Source organism: Sciurus vulgaris, assembly GCF_902686455.1.
Source record: "Sciurus vulgaris genome assembly, chromosome: 7".
In the NCBI taxonomy this organism is placed as follows: domain Eukaryota; kingdom Metazoa; phylum Chordata; class Mammalia; order Rodentia; family Sciuridae; genus Sciurus; species Sciurus vulgaris.
This window is the reverse complement of record NC_136467.1, coordinates 74690124-74711703: the sequence shown is the minus strand read 5'-3', so window position 1 is coordinate 74711703 and position 21580 is coordinate 74690124. Positions and strand designations below refer to the sequence as shown.

At 40.0% G+C, this 21580-nt stretch overlaps 1 protein-coding gene across 2 annotated transcripts in view; it reads right to left on the bottom strand.

The window, feature by feature from the left end:
• Positions 1 to 20054, bottom strand: part of RNGTT (RNA guanylyltransferase and 5'-phosphatase) — a 344105-nt gene extending 324051 nt beyond the window's left edge. For both annotated transcript variants that reach the window (XM_079146976.1, XM_079146977.1), the window contains exon 1: positions 19779 to 20054. In XM_079146976.1, the coding sequence (XP_079003102.1) occupies positions 19779 to 19842 (64 nt within the window). In that variant the 5' untranslated portion in view covers positions 19843 to 20054. The remainder of the gene's footprint in view (positions 1 to 19778) is intronic.
• Between the last annotated feature and the right edge of the window lie 1526 nt (positions 20055 to 21580).

Genomic DNA, 21580 nt, shown 5'->3' with positions numbered 1-21580 from the left:
GAAATAAGGGATCGGGTCGATTCGAGGAAATGAAGCCATGAAGCCATCTGCCTCTGGAAGTTGGAGACTGTCCCTGGAAGAATGGAATGTCAAGGATCTCTGGAGCCCACTGATTACCAAATTTACCTGCCTTTATCAAGGACTGCAAGCAAGGAGCTGCTAATTAATGCCCCGTGGGCCCTTACCTGCCTGAATTACCGTGGCCCTCCCCCTGTCCGTGGCTTCTCACTTAATGCAAAACCAGGCCTAGTCACGTAGGCAGGAAGGAGAGATAAGGGGGAGAGAACTGGAGAACAAAAGAGAATTTAACCTATAAAAGACGGAGGGTGCGCTCACTTCTTGGGACTTTAGAACATCAGCCATGGCCCCCTTCTTCCTGCCGGGAGACTCTGTATTACCTTTAAATAAAACCTGCATAATATGCTTGCCTTGGCGTGCTTCTCTAGTGTTCAATCTTCAACATTAGAAGGAGCAGAACTAGTCACCAGTAAACGGCGGTACCAGATTTGGAGGTTCCACTGAGATTTACGCCAAAGTAAGTGAGCCTCTCTCTACACGCACCCCACATCTGTTTGAGGTGCATCTTTCTGGCTCTTTATATTTGGAGGGCAAAATGGGCACCCATCGGCTACTTAAATGCAGTTAGTGCAGCTGCCATTTTTAAGACTTGGGTGAGATTTCCCGGCCCAGGCAAGTTTCCAATTACCTGCTCTGTAGGCATGTTGGACTGTGCTGAAGCCGTTTCCTACTTTTCTATCCAGGCCCGGAGGCAACTGCCGCCAGTACACCGTGTTCCTAGTCCTGATCTGCCCAGGATGCGTGGAGGCGGAGGAAGGGTTGGAACAACAGAGGGGGTTCTCGGCCCGGGCTACACTCAGGTGGACCCCAAAGGCTACTTCTCCGGACTCCCCCTCCCGACAGCCCTGAGGGGTATCCAGGGTGATCGGTAGATGAATGGCACTGACGGAAAGCGCCAATTACCTTTGCCTCAGTATGGGCCATATAGTGCACAACACTCCCGCACATCCATTCCCTCCTGGATGCTCCCCTTCCCTTGCCAGTCAGACATTAGGAATTCAAACTGTAGGATTAAGGCCTGGGATGATTAGTATGAAAATGCCCAGGTTCCCTTTGTTCGCATAGTTAGCCTTCACTAGTCTAGATATCTAGAGTCTCCCCATTACTGTTCCTGTGCTTAAATGTGCTCACGGTGTTCTCTTTAAGCTGCAAGAGGGAGGCATTTAAAAACTCCTCCCGTGATACCCTCCAAGCAAAGGGCGTTATATGCCTAACAAACAATAGATGTCCCCTCACCCTCCGGAGATTCCTTTAGTCTACAGGGCAAAAAGATAGGCAAAAGGCACACTTTTTACTTTTGTCATCGTTTTTCATAATTAGGAGTTTATAGTGGCAGGAGGAAAGCAGTAATGCCCTTAAGTCTGAACCCTCCCAGGGTCTCTAGCACAGGGCAAACTAGGACCCTAGCACTTTGCCGAAGAAGGCCAGAAATAACTTTGGCAAAGCCAGGTAGTGAGAGATGGGTTTTTCTGGACTGTAAGGAAGCTCAAAGTTAGGGAGACATCCCTAATACTTCTAACTCTGAAGGGAGTTTTTCTCTCAACAGTATTGCCAGGTTCACCACTAGCCTGCATACTGCTAAACTGCAAATGATCAAGAAAAGTGCCTTTCATATGTTACCATGCTTGACATCAATAATCTCTACCATGAGAGGAGAAAGCCTTGAGGAATCTCCTACTAAGGGAGGAAAATCGAGGGGACCCTCCCAACTTAAAACAGACAAAAATAAATTCAAGGAGGATTTTGGAGGATCCTAATAAATATTGAGATGTTTCAAACTTATGCCAGGTATCTGACTTCACCTGGAAAATTATACTATTAACCATCTAGAGAACAGGCAGTTTCCAGAAACCATCCTAACTGGGATTCAAATAATGAGTAGGATGCCTAAAAAAACTATTATGCGGCCTTCAGGAAAGTCCTGCTATTTTCATGGAGAGACTTAGGAAGGCAATAAGAAAACACACCATCCTGAATCCTGAATCAATAAAGGGCCACCTACTTTTAAGGTATAAATTCATCATTCGGTCAGCCCCAAACATTTAGAGGGAATTACAAAAATTGGCACGTGGCCCTGATCAATCCTCAGATGATCTTCTCCAGCTTGCATCTTCCGTTTTTTTAATAGACATCAAAAAGAAAGAAAAGGAAACATATAGGCAAGAAAAAGGACTTATTAAGGATCATTCAAACTGATAGAAACTTTTAATGCCTTGCAATAGCCCATGCAATTCACCCATTTTAGGAGTTAAAAAGCAAACTGCCTAGTCCAAAACCTTAGAATAATGAAGCAATAATTTCCCCCACCCTGTAGTTCTGAATCCATACACTTTTATCTTGGATTCCAACTTCTGCTTGGTTTACTAAGTTAGATTTAAAAGATGACTTTTCCTGTTTATGCTAGACCTGAATACCAATTTCTGTTTGCCACCAGATACTGTATCTCAACTAACCTAGACAGTGTTGCTTCAGGATTTAGATGGCCCTCACCTGTTCTGGACAAACCTTAGCTAAGGACTTAACAAAATTCAGAGATAAAACATCTGTGATTGTTGTCCAGTAAGTAAATGACATCCTTTATGTGCCTCCACCCAGGAGGAATATCAAAAGGCCATTGCAGAACTCCTAAACTTCTTAGCTAATAGGAATTAAAAGATCTCAAAAAGTAAAGCTTAATTATGTCATCCACAGGTTCAATACTACAGGAAATATCCACCATAGGACAATATTCTGCCCCAGGAATATCAAGAAGGGGCCTGACTTCAAGCTCTTGTCCTCAGTTTACCTATGAAGCAAGATTTAACCTGTTTGTCACAAAGGGGAAAATAAATCCTAGATAAGCAGCCATAGGCAGCTCAGTAACCACTGGCATATCTCAGTGAGGAACTTAGCAAAGTAGCTTCATTCTCAAAAGTAATGGAAAATAAGGTCTCATAATTTTCTTTGACATCCAACCTGTCCTGATGAGATGGCTAAAATGCCCTAGGCACAAGGTTTCTGTTAAAACCTGTTAGATCCTTCCAGATCTCAGTCAAGGCTTACATTGAAATGAAAATAAAGGAAGCCTAAAGGCTCGGTAGGAGACGGGTCTCAAACCAAAGGAAAAAAAGGCAAAAAGAGTCTTCCTAAACTCCAGCAAATGAAAATTTTATGGTGCTTTACTAAAGTAATTAACGGCCGTATCATTTTTCCAGGACTCTTGTTTTTTTTTAAATTCTACATTTTTTTGAGCTCATGACTTTTTGATTAGTTCTATTTTTTTATTCAACTAGAGTTTTTGAACATCTGTTACACTGCAATGGAGATTCACCTATAAAGTTACAAGGCCTTTGATTTTGTTTTATTTGTATGTCATGCTGTCTGATATCATGTTTTGTCTGTATCAAAACTGAGCGCTCCTAAAATTAAAATTTAAAAATGGATCCAGATACTTTTAATTCACGTGATTTAAAAAGGTTCAATTCAAATTGGGTAAACTAATAAAAGTAAAATGTCTTTGAAAATAACTCGCCAAGTCTTTAGGTGGTCAAGCTAATAAAATATTGATGTTAATAAAATGTCTAATTTCAATTGTTTCTAGGACTTTTCTTCAACAGGAAAGAGACAGCAAATACTGTTCAGGACACTTGTCTGATATCTTGCTTTTTACAGAATAAGTGAATTAGAGTTAATATGTATCGGTTTACTCAAATGTGTTTGTAGAGACAACTGATTAATTTACAAAATTAAAATGCGAATTGTTAAATAACATCGAGTACTTTTAACTCCTTAAATTCCATGGGGTATCATACTTAAACATTATTGGTGTTTTCATAGGTTGGTAAATAAAAAGGGTTTACAATTACTTTGTGTCCTCACTAAACTAAAAACAAGGTTACTAAGAGTTATGTCCTAACAAGTGCAATTCTATATACACAGGGTCCCAAAAGTTTCAACTGTGTTTCAATTACAGTACTATAAATAACAAAATATTTAATATTATTAAAATAGAGTAATTTATCTAAATTCAGAAATTTCATAAGAGTTGTTTCAGAATGTGAACAAAAAGGGGTCAAAAGATAGGAAAGATGTGAAAGAGAGCCTACAGAATGGGAGAAAATCTTTACCACACACACCTCAGATAGAGCACTACTCTCCAGAATTTATAAAGAACTCAAAAAACTTAACACAAAATTTAAAACAAATAATCCAACCAATAAATGGGCCAAGGAACTGAACATTTCACAGAAGAAATACAACTGATCAACAAACATATGAAAAAAATGTTCATTATCTCTTGCAGTTAGAGAAATGCAAATCAAAACTGCTCTATGAGTTCATCTTACTCTAGCCAAAATGGCAATTATCAAAATTACAAGCAATAATAAATTTGGGGGAGGATGTGGAAAAAAAGGTACACTCATACATGGTTGGTGGGACTGTGGATTGGTACAACCACTTTGGAAAGCAATATGGAGATTCCTAATAAAACTTGAAACTGACCCAGCATTTGACCCAGATATCCCACTCCTTGGTTTATACCCAAAGACTTAAAATCAACATACTACAGTGACACAGCCACATCAATGTTTATAGCAGCTCAATTCACTAAAGCAAAACTATGCACCCAACCGAGATGGCCTTCAACAGATGAAGAGATAAAGAAAATGTGGTACATATACACAATGGAATATTACTCGGCCATAAAGAATGAAATTATGCCATTTGCAGGTAAATGGATGGAACTGTAGAATATCATGCTAAGTGAAATAAGCCCATCCCAAAAAAAAAAACAAAGGCCAAGTGTTTTCTCTGATAAAAGGATGCTGATCCATGGTGGGGGTAGTTAGGGAAGAATGAAGGAACTCTGGATTGTACAGAGGGAAGTGAGGAGAGTGGTGGAGTGGGTGGGGATGGTATTACCCTACATATGTGCATGAAAAATTTTGAAAATAAATAAACGAACAGTGACACAAACCAAGAACTGGATCTAAAATCCAAGCATGTAACTGCTATTCAACAACACCTCTCTACCATCAGGCAGAATTTTACTTCACCTTTGCAGTTAATCTAAAAACCTGTCTATATCTGACCCCATTTTTTCTTCTTCCAACTGCTATATGTACACCATCTTTTGTCCTCACTGGCCTCTAGTAAATTAAATCCACTACATCCAGCCTCTGAACATTATTAGCTTCCATTCCAGAAGCATCTGCTTAGATGATTAAAGCCCATCCACAGCATTGGTGGATGGGCCAATGAAAGTTAATCTACATCTTCCTTGTTCTAACACCAGACTCCTTTGGGTGAGTTGGCTCTCTCAACTCCTAATTTCTGGGGCCACTAAAACTTTTGACCACTCATTCACATCTACATGGTAGGAATTAAACTTTTAGGTAGGTCACTACCATCTATCCATGTTCTCAGCGATTTGCTGCAAAGCTCTAAGAGATCTGAAACCAAGAAACTCTTCAATCATTCCAATCTAGCTTCTGAACCCATATTCAAACTGTAAATAGCCCTCATGGTCACCGAACGACTTCCAAGTTATTACTAACTTTTCTAGTATCTTAACATCACAGCAGGGGCTGTGGTAGAGCGCTTGCCTGGCATATGTGAGGCCCTGGGTTCGATACTCAGCACCACATATAAATAAATAAAAGATCCACTGACAACTAAGAAAAACTTTTTTTTTAAGTTTAAAAAAAATAACAGCAGCATTTTATATAGTATTTCAAGAAAAACTTTCTTGTCATCTAATTTCTGGTTATTCCTCTTCAATTCCTGTTCTGCTTCTGTGTGTGTGTGGAGAGAGAGAGAGAGAGAGAGAGAGAGAGAGAGAGAGAGAGAGCGCGCGCGCGCGAGCGCGCACGTTAGAGGCTAGGGATTGAGCCCAAAGCCTTATGCATGCTCAGTAAGTGCTTTAGCACTAAGCTATTTATTTTAAGACAAAGTCCCACTAAGTTGCCCAAACCGGTCATCAACTTGCAACCTGCCAGAAAAGATAGGTTTACAGGAATGAGCTACTGCACCCAGCCCTCTGTTCCCTCTTTTATTCTCTACCCAGTTTCTAAATCAGGATTCTATTGTTTTAGTCAGGTTTTACATCCCTGTGACCAAAAGACCTGATAAGAACAACTCAGGAGAAAATTTTTATTTTGTCTCACCGTATCAGAAGTCTCAGTACATGGTTGACTCCATTGCTCTGGGCCCAAAGTAAGGACTAACATGGGGGAAGAGGGTGCAGAGAGAAGTTGTTCCGTCATGGCCACACAGAAGAAGAGGTGGGGAGGGACCACAGGGAAGAACCATCCAGGGCATGCCACCAGTGACCCACCTCCTCTAGACATGGTCCACTTGCCTACAGTTACCACCCAGTCAACATTCAAATTAGGATGGGCTTATCAGATTACAGCTCTTATAATTCAAACATTTATACATTAATACAGGGACTTTGGGGGACATCTCATATCCAAACCATAACATACGGGTTCCATTCGGGGTGTTCTCTAATCTCCTTACATTCTTCAATCTGCAAGGTCTTTTCCACTGTCATTGCAGAAATAATGCTATCTAGTCACCAAATTCCATTCATTTTCTTCTAGGATACACAGAAAGACAACATTTCTCAATTTCTCTTGTAGTTCAGTGAGGGTCATGTGAAGAGATTCTAGCCAATGGCATATGGGCCAGAGTAAGCTATACCACCCAAGGTTAACCATAAAACCACCTAAGAGATCACCTATTCCTGCTCTTCTTCCATGGCACCTTATAGGCCACATGTTTAAGAGGACACCATTGCAGATAAAAAGAGTCCCAAGAATCATCAGTCAGGACAGTTGCCCAAGGAAGTTGCCTAAAACACAATGTAAGAAATATAACTGAGAAATAACCATATGTAAATCAGAATTCCTTAGTTTGGAAAGTTGTTAGAGAAACTAACTTTTTTTTTTTTCCTGCGGTGCTGGGGATTGAACCCAGGACCTTGTGCTTGTGAGGCAAGTACTCTACCAACTGAGCTATCTCCCCAGCCCCCTAACACTATTTAAATACTGAATGATCAACTACCAAGTATTTAATATATTTATGTCAGTGATTCTCACAAGTATATCTCCCAGCTCAAACTTCTTTGAATTCCAGATCATAATCCAATAGTTTGCTCCAATTGAGCAACCAGGACCTTTTAAAGAGTATCTCCTGTCTTCCAACCTGCAGCTCTCCCAATAAATCCTAATGTAACAATCATCGCACTGCAGAAGCCAGAAATTTAAGGCTCAGTTTTGACACTTTTCCCTCACTCTGAATCTAACACTAACTTTTGTCCACTTTTCATATTTAATGTCTTTCAAATCAGCCTTTTACTCTTCATTTCCTTTCTTTCATCTGGACTACCACAAGTTCCTAACTTATACTATCCCCACTTATACTCTCATCTCCTTCAATTCTTTAAATACAGGAAAGTCAAAGAAAGCTTTTTTTCAACTGAGGTCAAATCATCTCATCCCAATGCTTAAAAACTGCAATGTTGGGCTGGGGAGATAGCTCAGCTGGTAGAGTGCTTGACTCGCAAGAGCAAGGCCCTGAGTTCGATCCCCAGTACCGCAAAAAAAAAAAAAAAAAAAAAAAAAAAACTGCAATGTTTACCTGTACACGCTAAATATATGTAAATATTAAAATTCCTAATCACACCCTACTAGCCTGTATGATTTGGCTCCTATCTTCCAATCTCATATCTTCACTGATATCCCCCAGAACACAGATACTTTCAGTCTAAGGTCTCCCCCATTATATTCCATCCTAACAGAACTTTCCAAACCTTCCCTCCTGCAATAATCTATCTAAGAAACTTCTGTAGACTCAAGATAATTAAAGTATCACCTCCTCTAGGAAGCTTTTCATGATCTTTTTCCTTCACAGCTCTTCTTCCTTAACTTTAGTGCAAATAATTAAGTTCTATGGCTCTGGTATCCCTTCATATTCTATAATACAATCATACTGCATTTGCTATAACAGTACCATGTTTAAACTTGTTTGTTTGCTACTCCCACCAGACTGCATGTTTTGGGGTTTTTCCTTTTTTGGGGGGAGTGGAGATCAAACCCAGGGCCTAACATATCACTGAGTTATATCCCAAATTTCAGACTGTGTACTTTTTAAGATGTGGTACTATATATATTACCCATCTCTCTAGCCCTAAGGATTAAGTAGACACTTAAGTATTTACCAAATAAAATGTCTTCAGAGTCACAACACTGTGTCTCATATTTATAGTTCCACAGTACCTAATAAATTATTTACACATAGTAAGTATAAAATAATTTTATGTTGAACTGTATATTTTTAAGAAAATTAAAATTTGGCCAGGCATAGAAGTGCGCGCCTTACTCTCAGGTTGAAGTTGAAGCAGGAGGATCACAAGTTCAAGGACAGCCTCACCAATTTGTGAGATTCTACTACTAAGATGCTTCTTAATGTTTATAATGAAAATATTTGAGCAACCATAATAGTTTCCTCAATACAAAAAATATCCAAAAAATACAGTAAATATGACTATTTTCATAATCAGAAAAAACTGGAAAACCAGATGTCGTAGCACACACCTATAATCCCAGCTACTCATAAGGTTGAAGGAGGATTGCCAACTGAAGACCAGCCTGAGCAACTTAGCAATACCCTACCTCAAAATAAAAAATGAAAAGGTCAGGAGACCCAAGATGACAGATGACAGGGCTGTGTTCCTTGTTGCTCCGCAATGCCTGATTCAAGCAGAGGATATCTGTTTCTCGGTGAGGCAGTTTTTGCTGCTTATCGATCCCCTGCTTTTACCCCATTTGTCTGCTGTGATCACCTGCGATCTGCCAGCATATTGACGCCTTTTTTGAGAGCAGATTGCTCACTGTCAGGGGTCTATCATCCGCCATTTGCCTGCCTCTCGCCTGTCCATCACCTGCCTTACCCCTATCCATCACCCAACGCTCAAGGTTCACCTCCCGATCGTCCGACAGCTGCCAGCAGACTGACCGTAGATCGCCAGTGGAGAACCAGCTGCCTGCTGTCGCCTGGAAGTTCACTGTTACAGTACCTGCAGGTTTGATTACACGTGGCTGCCACCATTTTGAGACAACAGCCAGGCCCTGTAGGACCCCTGGCCAGACTGACTGAGTCCCGTCTCCAGGATCCCTCAGCTCGACCGATCACTCCCTGCCTCTGGGGCCCTCACATCAACTAACTGCTCCCTGCCGCCAGGACCCCCAGACCAACTGAATGTGCCCTAACATCGGGAACCCAGACCAACTGATTGCACCCAGCCTCCTGGATCCCACAACCACACCAAACACACCCGACCTCCAGGACCCCTGCCGGACCAACTGCATCCTGTCTCCAGGACCTCCAGCTGACCATGTCCACCCCTGAGCTGCAGCTCCCCATTTGCCAACACATTTCGAAGCCAGAGCAGCCATCTTGGTTAATCCTGGAAGCCGTAGCTCCGATCTTCGGGTGGAGCAAATCCCATCCTGAGACGCCTACTGGAGGCTTGAAGCTCATTGTCAGGTACCTCTCATACATCAGGCTACTGAACACTGGGAGGTTTCATTACTTTAACTGTTATACAGTAGATTTTCTTTTTTCTCCTTTTTTAAAAAAATATGTTTTTATTTCTTTACGTTTCTTGCTTTCTTTTCCTTCTGTTTACCTCTTCCCTCAGAGTCGCTTTCTACCTTATTTACATGCTAACATCCGATTTCTTTTGATTACACTCTCACCCTTTCTATTTTCTAGAACTTCTGTATATTCTTTTCTTATCCCATTAACAGCCATATTCTTCATCCCTCTGCATCCTCTTTGTCCTCCATTAGAAACTGCAGACCTTACTGCAAACCTGTTTGTTTTACCAAAGATAACATTTGAACACATTTTGTTTATTATGACAATTTTGTTATTGTCCCCATAGGGGCTATTTGGTCTAGGATTGCATAGAGTCTGATTTGGGCACTGCTAATATTGATCTCCCCTTAAAGAAAGGGTTTTGGAAACCTATAGGGCCACTATAAGCCTATAGGGGGAAATCTGCAATACCCCAGATCTGCACTGCTAGAGGGGAAGATACATGAACAACATGAAAAAACAAGGGAAGAAAATGATCCAAACAAATCTAGATTCTATAGTAATAGAATCTAATGACAGTATGTTAGAAGAAATGTCAGAAAAAGACTTCAGATTATACATGATTAAGATGATTCACAAAGCAAAGGATGAGATGAGAGCAAATGCACGCAATGAATGATAATACCAATAAGCTAAAAGAGCACCAGCAGGAAGCAAAAGATCATTTCAAAAAAGAGATAGAGATTCTCAAAAAAAACCAAACGGAAATCCTTGAAATGAAGGAGACAATAAACCAAATAAAAAACTCAATGGAAAGCATCACCAACAGACTAGACCACTTGGAAGACAGAACCTCAGACAATGAAGACAAAATATTTAATCTTGAAAATAAAGTCGCCCAAACAGAAAAGATGGTAAGAAATCATGAACAGAATCTCCAAGAACTATGGGACATCATGAAAAGACCGAATTTAAGAATTATTGGGATTGAGGAAGGCACACAGATACAAACCAAAGGAATGAACAACCTATTCAATGAAATAATATCAGAAAATTTCCCAAACCTGAAGAATGAAATGGAAAATCAAATACAAGAGGCTTACAGAACACCAAATGCACAGAATCACAACAGATCCACATCAAGGCACATTATAATAAAAATGCCTAAATAAAGATAGGATTTTGAAGGCCGCGAGAGAAAAGCATCACATTACACATAGGGGGAGACCAATATGGATAGCAGCCGACTTCTCAACCCAGACTTTAAAAGCTAGATGGGCCTGGAGCAACATATTTCAAGCTCTGAAAGAACATGGTTGCCAACCAAGAATCCTATACCCAGCAAAACTAACCTTCAGATTTGAAGATGAAATAAAATCCTTCCATGATAAACAAAAGTTAAAAGAATTTACAAATAGAAAGCCTGCACTACAGAATGTTCTCAACAAAATATTCCATGAGGAGGAAATGGAAAACAACAATGGAGGTCAGCAAAGGGAGGAACTACCTTAGAGAAAAACCACTCAAAGGAGAAACCAAGCCGACTTAAAAACCAAAAATAAGCCAAATGACTGGGAATACAAATCATTTCTCAATAATAACCTCAAACATTAATGGCCTAAATTCATCAATCAAAAGACATAGACTGGCAGAATGGATTAAAAAGAAAGACCCAACAATATGCTGCCTGCAAGAGACTCATCGCATAGAAAAAGACATCCACAGACTAAAGGTGAAAGGATGGGAAAAAACCTACCACGCACATGGACTCAGTAAAAAAGCGGAGGTTTCCATTCTTATATCAGATAAAGTGGACTTCAAGCCAAAGTTAGTCAGAAGGGATAAAGAAGGACATTTCATACTGCTTAAGGGAACCATAAATCAGGAAGACATAACGATAGTAAATATTTATGCCCCAAACAATGGTGCATCCCTGTACATCAAAAACAAATCCTTCTCAATTTCAAGAATCACATAGACCACAACACAATAATTCTGGGCGACTTTAACGCACCCCTGTCACCACTAGATAGATCTTCCAAACAAAATCCAACCAAAGAAACCATAGAATTCAATAACACAATCAATAACCTAGACTTAACAGACATATGTAGAATATTCCATCCATCAACAAGCGGATACACTTTCTTCTCAGCAGCACATGGAACCTTCTCGAAAATAGACCATGTGTTATGCCACAAAGCAGCCCTTAGGAAATACAAAAAAATAGAGATACTGCCTTGTGTTCTATCAGATCATAATGGATTCAGAGTAGAAATCAATGACAAAGTAAAAAAAGGAAATTACTCCAACACTTGGAGACTAAATAATATGCTATTGAATGAAACATGGATAACAAAAAACATCAGGGAGGAGATTAAAAAATTCTTAGAGGTCAATGAGAATGATGATACAACATATCAAAATCTCTGGGACACTATGAAAGCGGTACTAAGAGGAAAATTCATTGCATGGAGCGCATTCCAGAAGAATGAAAAGTCAACAACTAAATGACCTAACATTACAGCTCAAAGCCCTAGAAAAAGAAGAACAGAATAACAGTAAAAGTAGTAGAAGACAGGAAATAATTAAAATCAGAGCTGAAATCAATGAAATTGAAACAAAAGAAACTATTCAAAAAATAGACAAAACAAAAAGTTGGTTCTTTGAGAAAGTAAACAAAATAGATAAACCCTTAGCCACACTAACAAAGAGAAGGAGAGAGAAGACTCAAATTACTAAAATACATGATGCAAAAGGAACTATCACAACAGACACCCCTGAGATACAGAACATAATGAGAAGCTACTTTGAAAATCTATATTCCAACAAAATAGAAAGCACCGAAGACATCGACAAATTTCTAGAGACATATGCTCCACCCAAACTGAACCAGGAGGACATAAACAATTTAAACAGATCAATATCAAGCAATGAAATAGAAGAAGCCATTAAAAATCTACCATCCAAGAAAAGCCCAGGACCAGACAGATTCTCAGCCGAGTTCTACAAGACCTTCAAAAAAGAACTCATTCCAATACTTCTCAAAGTATTCCAGGAAATAGAAAAGGAGGGTACCCTACCAAACTCATTCTATGAAGCTAATATCACCCTCATACCCAAACCAGGAAAAGACACATCAAGGAAAGAAAATTTTAGACCAATATCCTTGAGGAATATAGATGCAAAGATCCTTAACAAAATATTGGCAAACCATATCCAAAAACATTAAAAAGATAGTGCACCATGATCAAGTGGGGTTCATTCCTGGAATGCAAGGATCGTTTAACATCCGTAAATCAATAAACGTAATCCATCATATCAATAGACTTAAGGATAAGAATCATATGGTTATTTCAAATGACGCAGAAAAAGCATTTGACAAAATACAACACCCCTTCATGCTCAAAACACTAGAAAAATAGGAATAGCAGGAACATAGCTGAACATTGTAAAGGCTATTTATGCTAAGCCCATGGCCAACATCATTCTTAATGGAGAAAAACTGAAACCATTCCCTTTTAAAACGGGAACAAGACAGGGATGTCCTCTTTCTATTCACTTCTATTCAACATTACCCTCGAAACTCTAGCCAGAGCAATTAGGCAGACTAAAGAAATTAAAGGGATACGAATAAGAAAAGAGGAACTTAAGCTGTCACTATTTGCGGATGACATGATTCTATATCTAGAGGATCCAAACACCTCCTCCAGAAAACTTCTAGTTCTCATCAATGAATTCAGCAAAACAGCAGGCTATAAAATCAACACACATGAATCTACAGCATTTTTATACGCAAGCGATGAAACAGCTAAAAGGGAAATGAGAAAAACAACTCCATTTGCAATAGCCTCAAAAATAATAAAATACTTGGGTATCAATCTAACCAAAGAGGTAAAAGATCTCTACAATGAAAACTACAAAACACTGAAGAAAGAAATTAAGGAAGACCTTAGAAGATGGAAAGATCTCCCATGTTCTTGGATAGGCAGAATTAATATTGTCAAAATGGCCATACGACCAAAAGTGCTATACAGATTCAATGCAATTCCAATTAAAATCCCAATGACGTACCTCACAGAAATAGAGCAAGCAATCATGAAATTCATCTGGAAGAATAAGAAACCCAGAATAGCTAAAGCAATCCTTAGCAGGAAGAATGAAATGGGTATTGCAATACCAGAACTTCAACTATACTACAAAGCAATAGTAACAAAAACAGCATGGTATTGGCACCAAAATAGACAGGTAGATCAATGGTACAGAATAGAGGACACGGACACAAACCCAAATAAATATAATTTTCTAATACTAGACAAAGGTGCCAAAAATATGCAATGGAGAAAAGATAGCCTCTTCAACAAATGGTGCTGAGAAAACTGGAAATCCATATGAAACAGAATGAAATTAAACCCCTATCTCTCACCCTGCACAAAACTCAACTCACAATGGATCAAGGACCTCGGAATCAGACCAGAGACCCTGCATCTTATAGAAGAAAAAGTAGGTCCACATCTTCACCTTGTTGGCTTAGGATCAGACTTCCTTCACAGGACTCCCACAGCACAAGAAATAAAAGCAAGAAGCAATAACTGGGATAGATTCAAACTAAATAGCTTTCTCTCAGCAAAGGAAACTATCAGCAATGCGAAGAGAGAGCCTACAGAGTGGGAGAATATCTTTGCCTCTCATACTTCAGATAGAGCACTAATTTCCAGAATATATAAAGAACTCAAAAAACTCTACACCAAGAATACAAATAACCCAATCAACAAATGGGCTAAGGAAATGAACAGATACTTCACCGAAGAAGATCTATAAGCAATCAACAAACATATGAAAAACTGTTCAACATCTTTAGGAATAAGAGAAATGCAAATCAAAACTACACTAAGATTCCATCTCACCCCAATTAGAATGGCGATTATCAAGAATACGAGCAACAACAGGTGTAGGAGAGGATGTGGGGAAAAAGGTACACTCATACATTGCTGGTGGGACTGCAAATTAGTGCAGTGTGGACTCTGGAAAGCAGTGTGGACATTCCTCAGAAAACTTGGAATGGACCTACCATTTGACCCAGCTATCCCACTCCTCGGCCTATACCCAAAGGACTTAAAATCAGCACACTACAGAGATACAGCTACATCAATGTTCATAGCGGCTGAATTCACAATAGCCAGACTATGGAACCAACCTAGATGCCCTTCAATTGATGAATGGATAAAGAAACGGTGGTATACATGTACAATGGAATATTACTCAGCTATAAAGAATAATAAAATTATGGCATTTGCAGGCAAATGGATAAAATTGGAGAACATCATGTTAAGTGAGATAAGCCAATCTCAAAAATCCAAAAGAGGAATGATCTCACTGATCAGCGGATGATGACACTTAATGGCGGGTGGGAGGAGGACAAGAATGGAGGAAGGAGGGACTGTATAGAGGGAAAAGAGAGGTGGGAGGGGTGGGGGGGAAGGAAAAAGTAATGGAATGAATCAAACATCATTACTCTATGTAAATATATGAATATGCAAATGGTATGCTGTTACTCCATGTACAAACTGAAACCACATGTATCCCATTTGTTTACAATAAAAATAAATTTAAAAAAAAAAAAAAAAAAAAAAAAAGAAAAAGTCAGGGATTTGAATCAGTGGTAAAGTACCCATGGGTTCAATCCCCAGCACCCCTCAAGAGAAAAAAAAAGGGAAGGAAGGAAGGAAGGAACACAGAATATACAATCAATCATAAAAGGGAATGTGTATCCTCCTTTATTTCTCACTAAAGCTTGCAAAAATACAGCTGGCAAATCTTCTCCCAGCCCCACTGTAAAATACTGCTTATCTGTGCACTTCCAAAATACAAAAAACGGCAAGAACACGTCTAGGACTCTGAAACAGAACTTAAAAGGAAAGCAAGAGAAACATAAGAATTCTGTTAGACTCAACTTCCTTTCTACTAAGCATCAAAACCAAAGTAGTATAAATTACTAACAGAGAATCAGATTAGTTGTTAGAAGGTTTGAGATTCTTTTCAGAGACCACATAGCAAACTTAGTGACTCAACACAAGAGTCTAGCTTTGGAGGCCAAAATACTCCAATATCATTAGAAAATTAAAAATAAATTTTAAAATATATACATACACACACACACCCCTTATTCCTGACCCTTCTCATTCACTGCACAGCAGGGAAGTGAGACACACAACCCCATTTCTCAGACAAGTATAAAGCTGCCTAGAGCTTAGCTCCTTACTTGCCACTGTGCACCCTCAGTTAGACTCATATTTGTGTCATTAATCTAGCAGTAAGTCACTTTTTTGTTTTTTGTTTTTGTTCTTTTTTTTTTTTTTTTTTTTTTTTTTTTTCGGTGCTGGGGATTGAACCCAGGGCCTTGTGCTTGTGAGGCAAGCACTCTACCAACTGAGTTATATCCCCAGCCCAGTAAGTCAGTATTCTGATATTCTGTCACTGACATCTTTCACATCTTATGCTAAAAAATTCAAATTAAAAACAACAACAACATTAAGAGCCAGGTGGTGGGGCACCAATTCTAGTACTTATGAGGCAGGAGGGTTGCAAGTTCAATGCCAGCCTTAGCAACTTAGAAAGGCCCTAAGCAACTCTTATAAAAATTTTGTTTTATCTCAAAACAAGATATAAAAAGATCTGGGGATGTAGCTCAATGCCTAAGCACTCCTGGGTTCAATCCCCAGTACCAAAAATAAAAGAAAGAAAGAGGTGGGGGAGGGAGGAAGGAAGGAAGGGAGGGAAGAAGGAAGGAAGGAAAAGAAAAACTATAAAGGCTAGTGGTGGGGAGTGGTGTAGGTCAATGGTAGAGCACTTGCCTTGTATGCACAAGGTCCTCAGGTATGTGATCCTAAGCAACACATATCTGTGCAAATTCTAACGTGTAAACTGTTTTTCTAACTCCAAATAACAATGTTCGCTTTGACAAGAACTTCTATATGATTTTGTTTTCCTTATAAAGAGAGTGCAGTAGATAACTGTAAACAAGGGATCCAGGAAACATGCTCAGACTGGGAAAGTCAAATCTCAGGTTAAAGTTTTTTTTCATAATTCCATACAGAAAATACACATAGGAAGAAAAGTATTATGCACTGTTAGAGACTGCAAGAAATAAAGTGAAAACAGCTGGAAATTGGGCCTACAAAAAAATGTAAAGAATGACAAAGTGATCAAATTTTTTTGAAGAAGACAATACAATGTTTATCAGGTAGAACTGTTTTCATTACAACTGAAAATATACATAAAACCAGAAAATTTTTTAAAAATCAATTCATGTTTCTTAAAGATTCTCACAATGACTTGCTTATATTCTCTTTCAATATTATTTTTCTCCACTGTTTATGTCTTTCCTGAGGATTGCATACAAAATGTGAAGAAAAGCTGACAAACTGACAGAAACAAAGTTTGAGCAAAAAAGTGACCACAGAATCTCCTCTTCGGACAATTCTGAATAATTAGATGGGAGGGAATGTAGCTCAGTGGCAGAGTGCTTGTCTTGCATGTGCAAGGCCCTGGGTGCAATTCCCAGCACTGCAAAAAATAAATAAAAGTAATTAGACAAATACACTGTAAATAAGTACATAATTAGTAAGTACTCTTGGCTTACTATAATCCTTTCATTTTCACATCAAAAGCAGTAAGTTCAAGTTAGTTAAAATACGAACTTTCGCTCTTCAAATGAAACTATTAAAAGAATGGAAAGGTAAACCACGGACTGGAGAAAATATTTGCAAAAGCACATATTCAACAGAGGACTTGTATTTACAACATAAGAAAATCTAACGCCCCAATAAGACGAACTGATTTAAAAACCAGCAAAGAAGAGTCAGGCATGGTGATGCACACCTGTAATCCCAGTGGCCTGAAGAGGCTGAGGCAGGAGAATAACAAGTTTATAGCCAGCCTCAGCGATTTAGCAAGGCCTTAAAAAAATCAGTGAGGCCCTAACAACTTAACAAAACATTGTTTCAAAATAAAAAAAGAAAATTCATCAAAGACTTTGGACACTTCACAAAATGATACATGAAAGACCAAGAAGTAAATGAAAGGACACTCAATATTGAACTACAATATTACTACACATCTACAATGGCTGAAATTAAAGACTGATCACATCAAGTGTTGCAGAGGATGTAGAACAAATGCAACTGGCACACACTGACAGTGGGAATATAAAAAGTTACCACTTTGGAAAAGAGGTTGGCAGTTTCTCTAAAAAAGTAAACATAAGCATACTTTACAATTCAATCATTCCTTACTTTGAAATTCACATAAATGAAAGCACATGTCCATACAAAGAACTGTATACAAATATTCATAGCAAGATTTATTTGTAATAACTAAAAACTGGCAAAAAAACAAAATGTCAACAGATGAATGAATAAACAAATTATGGTGTATTTATAACAATGGGAATACTACTTGGCAATAAAAAGGAATAACTACCATATGCACAAATGGATGAGTCTCAAAATAATTATGTGGAGTAAAAGAAGCCAGACAGCCTGACACAAGAGCACATGCCTATAATTCCAGTTACTCAGGAGACTGAGGCAGAAGGATCAAAAGTTTAAGACCAGCATGGGCAATTGAGCAAAAATGTGTCAAAAAAAGAAAGAAAAAGAAAAAAGGCTGGGGGTGTACATCAGCAGTACACCACTTGCCTAGTTTGTGTGAGGCCCTAGATTCAATCCCTAACTGAAGGAAGGGGGGGGGGGGAGGATGTCAGACAAACACTCCTCCAAAACAAATACCTAAGTGTTTCCAGTTATTAAAAAATTCTAGAAAATGCAAACTAATCTATAATGACAGGAAACAGATCAATGAGAAGAAAGGGATTACAAATGGGTGACTGGATACTTTGAGGGATGATAAGAGAAAAATTCCAGAGGTCCTAAATTTAATTAGAAGGGCCAGAAGATGGAGAAAGAGATAAGGGAAGTTAATCAGTTAACCACTGCAGCCCCAAACACAAAAACAAAAGTTATTCTAGGGCTGGGGAGATAGCTCAGTCGGCAGAGGACAAGGCCCTGAGTTCAATCCCCAGCACGGCAAAAAAAAAAAAAAAAAGTTATTCTACCTTTCTAAATGTATGTTGAAATCCTGACCCAAACCCCAAGTTGCTGGAACTGTTTACAAAAGAATTTTTAAATTATTGACCTCGACCAATCCAATAGCAATACTTCTCCTTACTGACAGTCCTCCTAACCTAAAACTCACCCTGCTTTCATTATCAGGTCCTGCTTACCTATAGCCAATGTAAATTCCATGTAAACAACTCATGTATTCCTCCTTCAATTTTTATTATAAAATCGCTCTGGGTTCCTAAATTAAACCTACATCGATCCAACTGCTCACAACCATTGCTACTGGGAGGTGTGGAGCCTTGTTCAGAGGCTGTAGCTTTTTTGTTTTTATTTTTTTGTTTTTTGTTGACTAGCATCTATAATGGCTCAATAAACCCTTTTATTTCAGAGAACTCAGCCTCAGGAGTTCTGTTTGAACAAAAGTGATAGGATGGGGCGGGTGCATGTGGTCAAAATGTATCAAACTGTACACTTTAAAGTTTGCATGTTAAACTCAATAAAGATGAAAAATCCACAAACACAGTCTTAAAAACCAAAAACTTTCCAAGTCGCAGTCTTGGGGTCGACCAATTTCACTGCTAGGAACCGCCTCTCCTCCTCCTTGGTCTTCCCTATATCACAAGACCCACATTCGTCTCTCCTTTGCCTCTTCGAGGGGAAGGTTGAACCCCAAAAGGTTCACAAACTTCTGACTAAGCTTTAAAGTACTGCCCACTGTGTTCCGGGGTCCTCAGTTATTGCCACAGAAGCCTTGGGTCTACCTACCTGTTCACAATACTTACTTAGCCTTATAGGAAGAGTGACAAGTGTCCCCCCATCCACCGACCTTCTCGCTCCCGTCCGTGTTGCTTCTCACCCACTAAGCTTCACCCGAGCACTCCTCGGTCTTGAAATACCGCTAACGGGCACAAAACCCCACCAAAAGCTGCGTTCTTCAGTCCGCCCACCCCCTGGCCGTCGGGGAGTAGGATTCGAACATCCCCTCCAGGTTACCTGCCACTGGCTGGCCGCGCCGCGGACAGTTCAGCCACCGCGGCGGTATCTTGTTATGAGCCATGTCGTGGGGCCGCTCAGAGCCGCGCCCCTTCACCAACGCCCCCCGTGCCACAGCCGCCGTCTCCTTGCGGTTAGGTCCGCACCGGAGGTCCAAGACTCCCGAATCCCCGCCGGGATAGGAATGCCGCCCGCTCCTATCCGGGTAACGTCAGCGGAGGCGCGTCACTTTCATTCAGGATGAACTCCACGGCTCTAAGCGAGCCCACAATACACCGCGACTTCCGCCCCTGAAGGCTCCGCCCCCTTTTTTCCGAGGTCAGAGGGGAAGAAAAGGAAGTTCGGAAGAGCGACAGCAAGGAGTTAAAGCCACCGCAAATGGGAGGGGTGGGTCTTCCCTCGCCTCGCCCCGCCCCGCGCCTCACCCCGCCTCTCCCCATGGAGATTCGGGAGGGCTGGTTGCCTTTGCGCATGAGCAATCGCTGTAGTACCGGACTGACGGGGCAATTTTGCCCCTTTCCACTCAGCAGAACCGAAAAAAAGCTTCCAGAGGTGAAAAAAGCCTAGGACCTTACCACGCGTAGACTTAGCCTCCCGCTTTCATAAAGGCATTTGTTTTACCGCCTGTTGTCCCTGCCGGATTTGGATTTGATTTAGCATTTGGGAAAGTTCTCCCTAAAGTGGATCAGCAGTACAAGTTTTAGAGAAACTCTGAGGCCCAGCGACTCGGGGCGGAAGGGTAGCAGGTTTGAGGCCAGCCTCAGCAACTTAGTGAGACCCCGTCTCAAAATAAAAAGGGCCGGAATGTAGCTCAGAGGTAGAGCCCCACTGGGTTCAGTCCCCACGACCGCAGGAAAATAAATTCTAAGCGCGAGAGATCAGAACACCAGAAATGAGGAATTTCTTTTTTATGGGAGTATTGCTGATAATCCGTGAAGCACTTGAGATTAATTCCAACACATTTTTAGAGCTTTGTTTTCTTGGGCAGTTTCAAAGCATATTTGAAAGTCTCAGAAGGTCTGTCGCAAACGGGCGCGGTGGCTCAAGCCTATAATCCCCGCGGCTCCGGGACGCTGAGGCAGGAAGATGACGAGTTCAAAACCAGCCTCTTCAAACCCTGTCTCTAAATAAAATACTTTTAGGACTGGGGATGTTCTTAGTGGTTCAGTGCCCCTGGGCTCAATCCCCGGTACCAAAAAATAAACAAATGAAAAGAGGGTCAGATTTTTTTAAAAGTTACTCATATTGGGTATAATTGGCAAAGGTAGGAAATGCCCAGCGGAGTACTCTCTGTGGCAATGTGCTTTGCCTGCCAAAATAAATGGTTCCTTTTATTTTCTCTTCAAGTTAAGCACAAGTGCTTGGAAGCATTTTATAAATGCCGTCCTGTAATGAATTTTCTTTAGTTACCAGACTAAATTAGTGTAAATCTGTGTGATGGAAAATTAACTATAACAACTTGACTTTGTGCACCAGTGCTATATTTGCAGAAGAATAAGGCTACAGGAAATATATTTTTAAAGTGTCAGTGGGAAGCTTCCTGGGCAACGCAGCTCTCATTGAATGCCTAGACCTTCTCAGTAAGTCAGGATTTGCCTATAAATAAAGTGCAATGGTTCTCTCTCTGAGGCAGCTTGAGCTAGTTCACACTCTCAGTCTGTCACACTGTTAAATTTATTCAGTCCTATTAGTGAAAGTGTCATTTCTTCCCTGACAAGACAAGACCCAGTTTCCTTTCAGACCAGCAATCTGCCTGAATGATGGCCAGTTAATCCCCTTCTCTGCTGGCACGTGTGCCATCC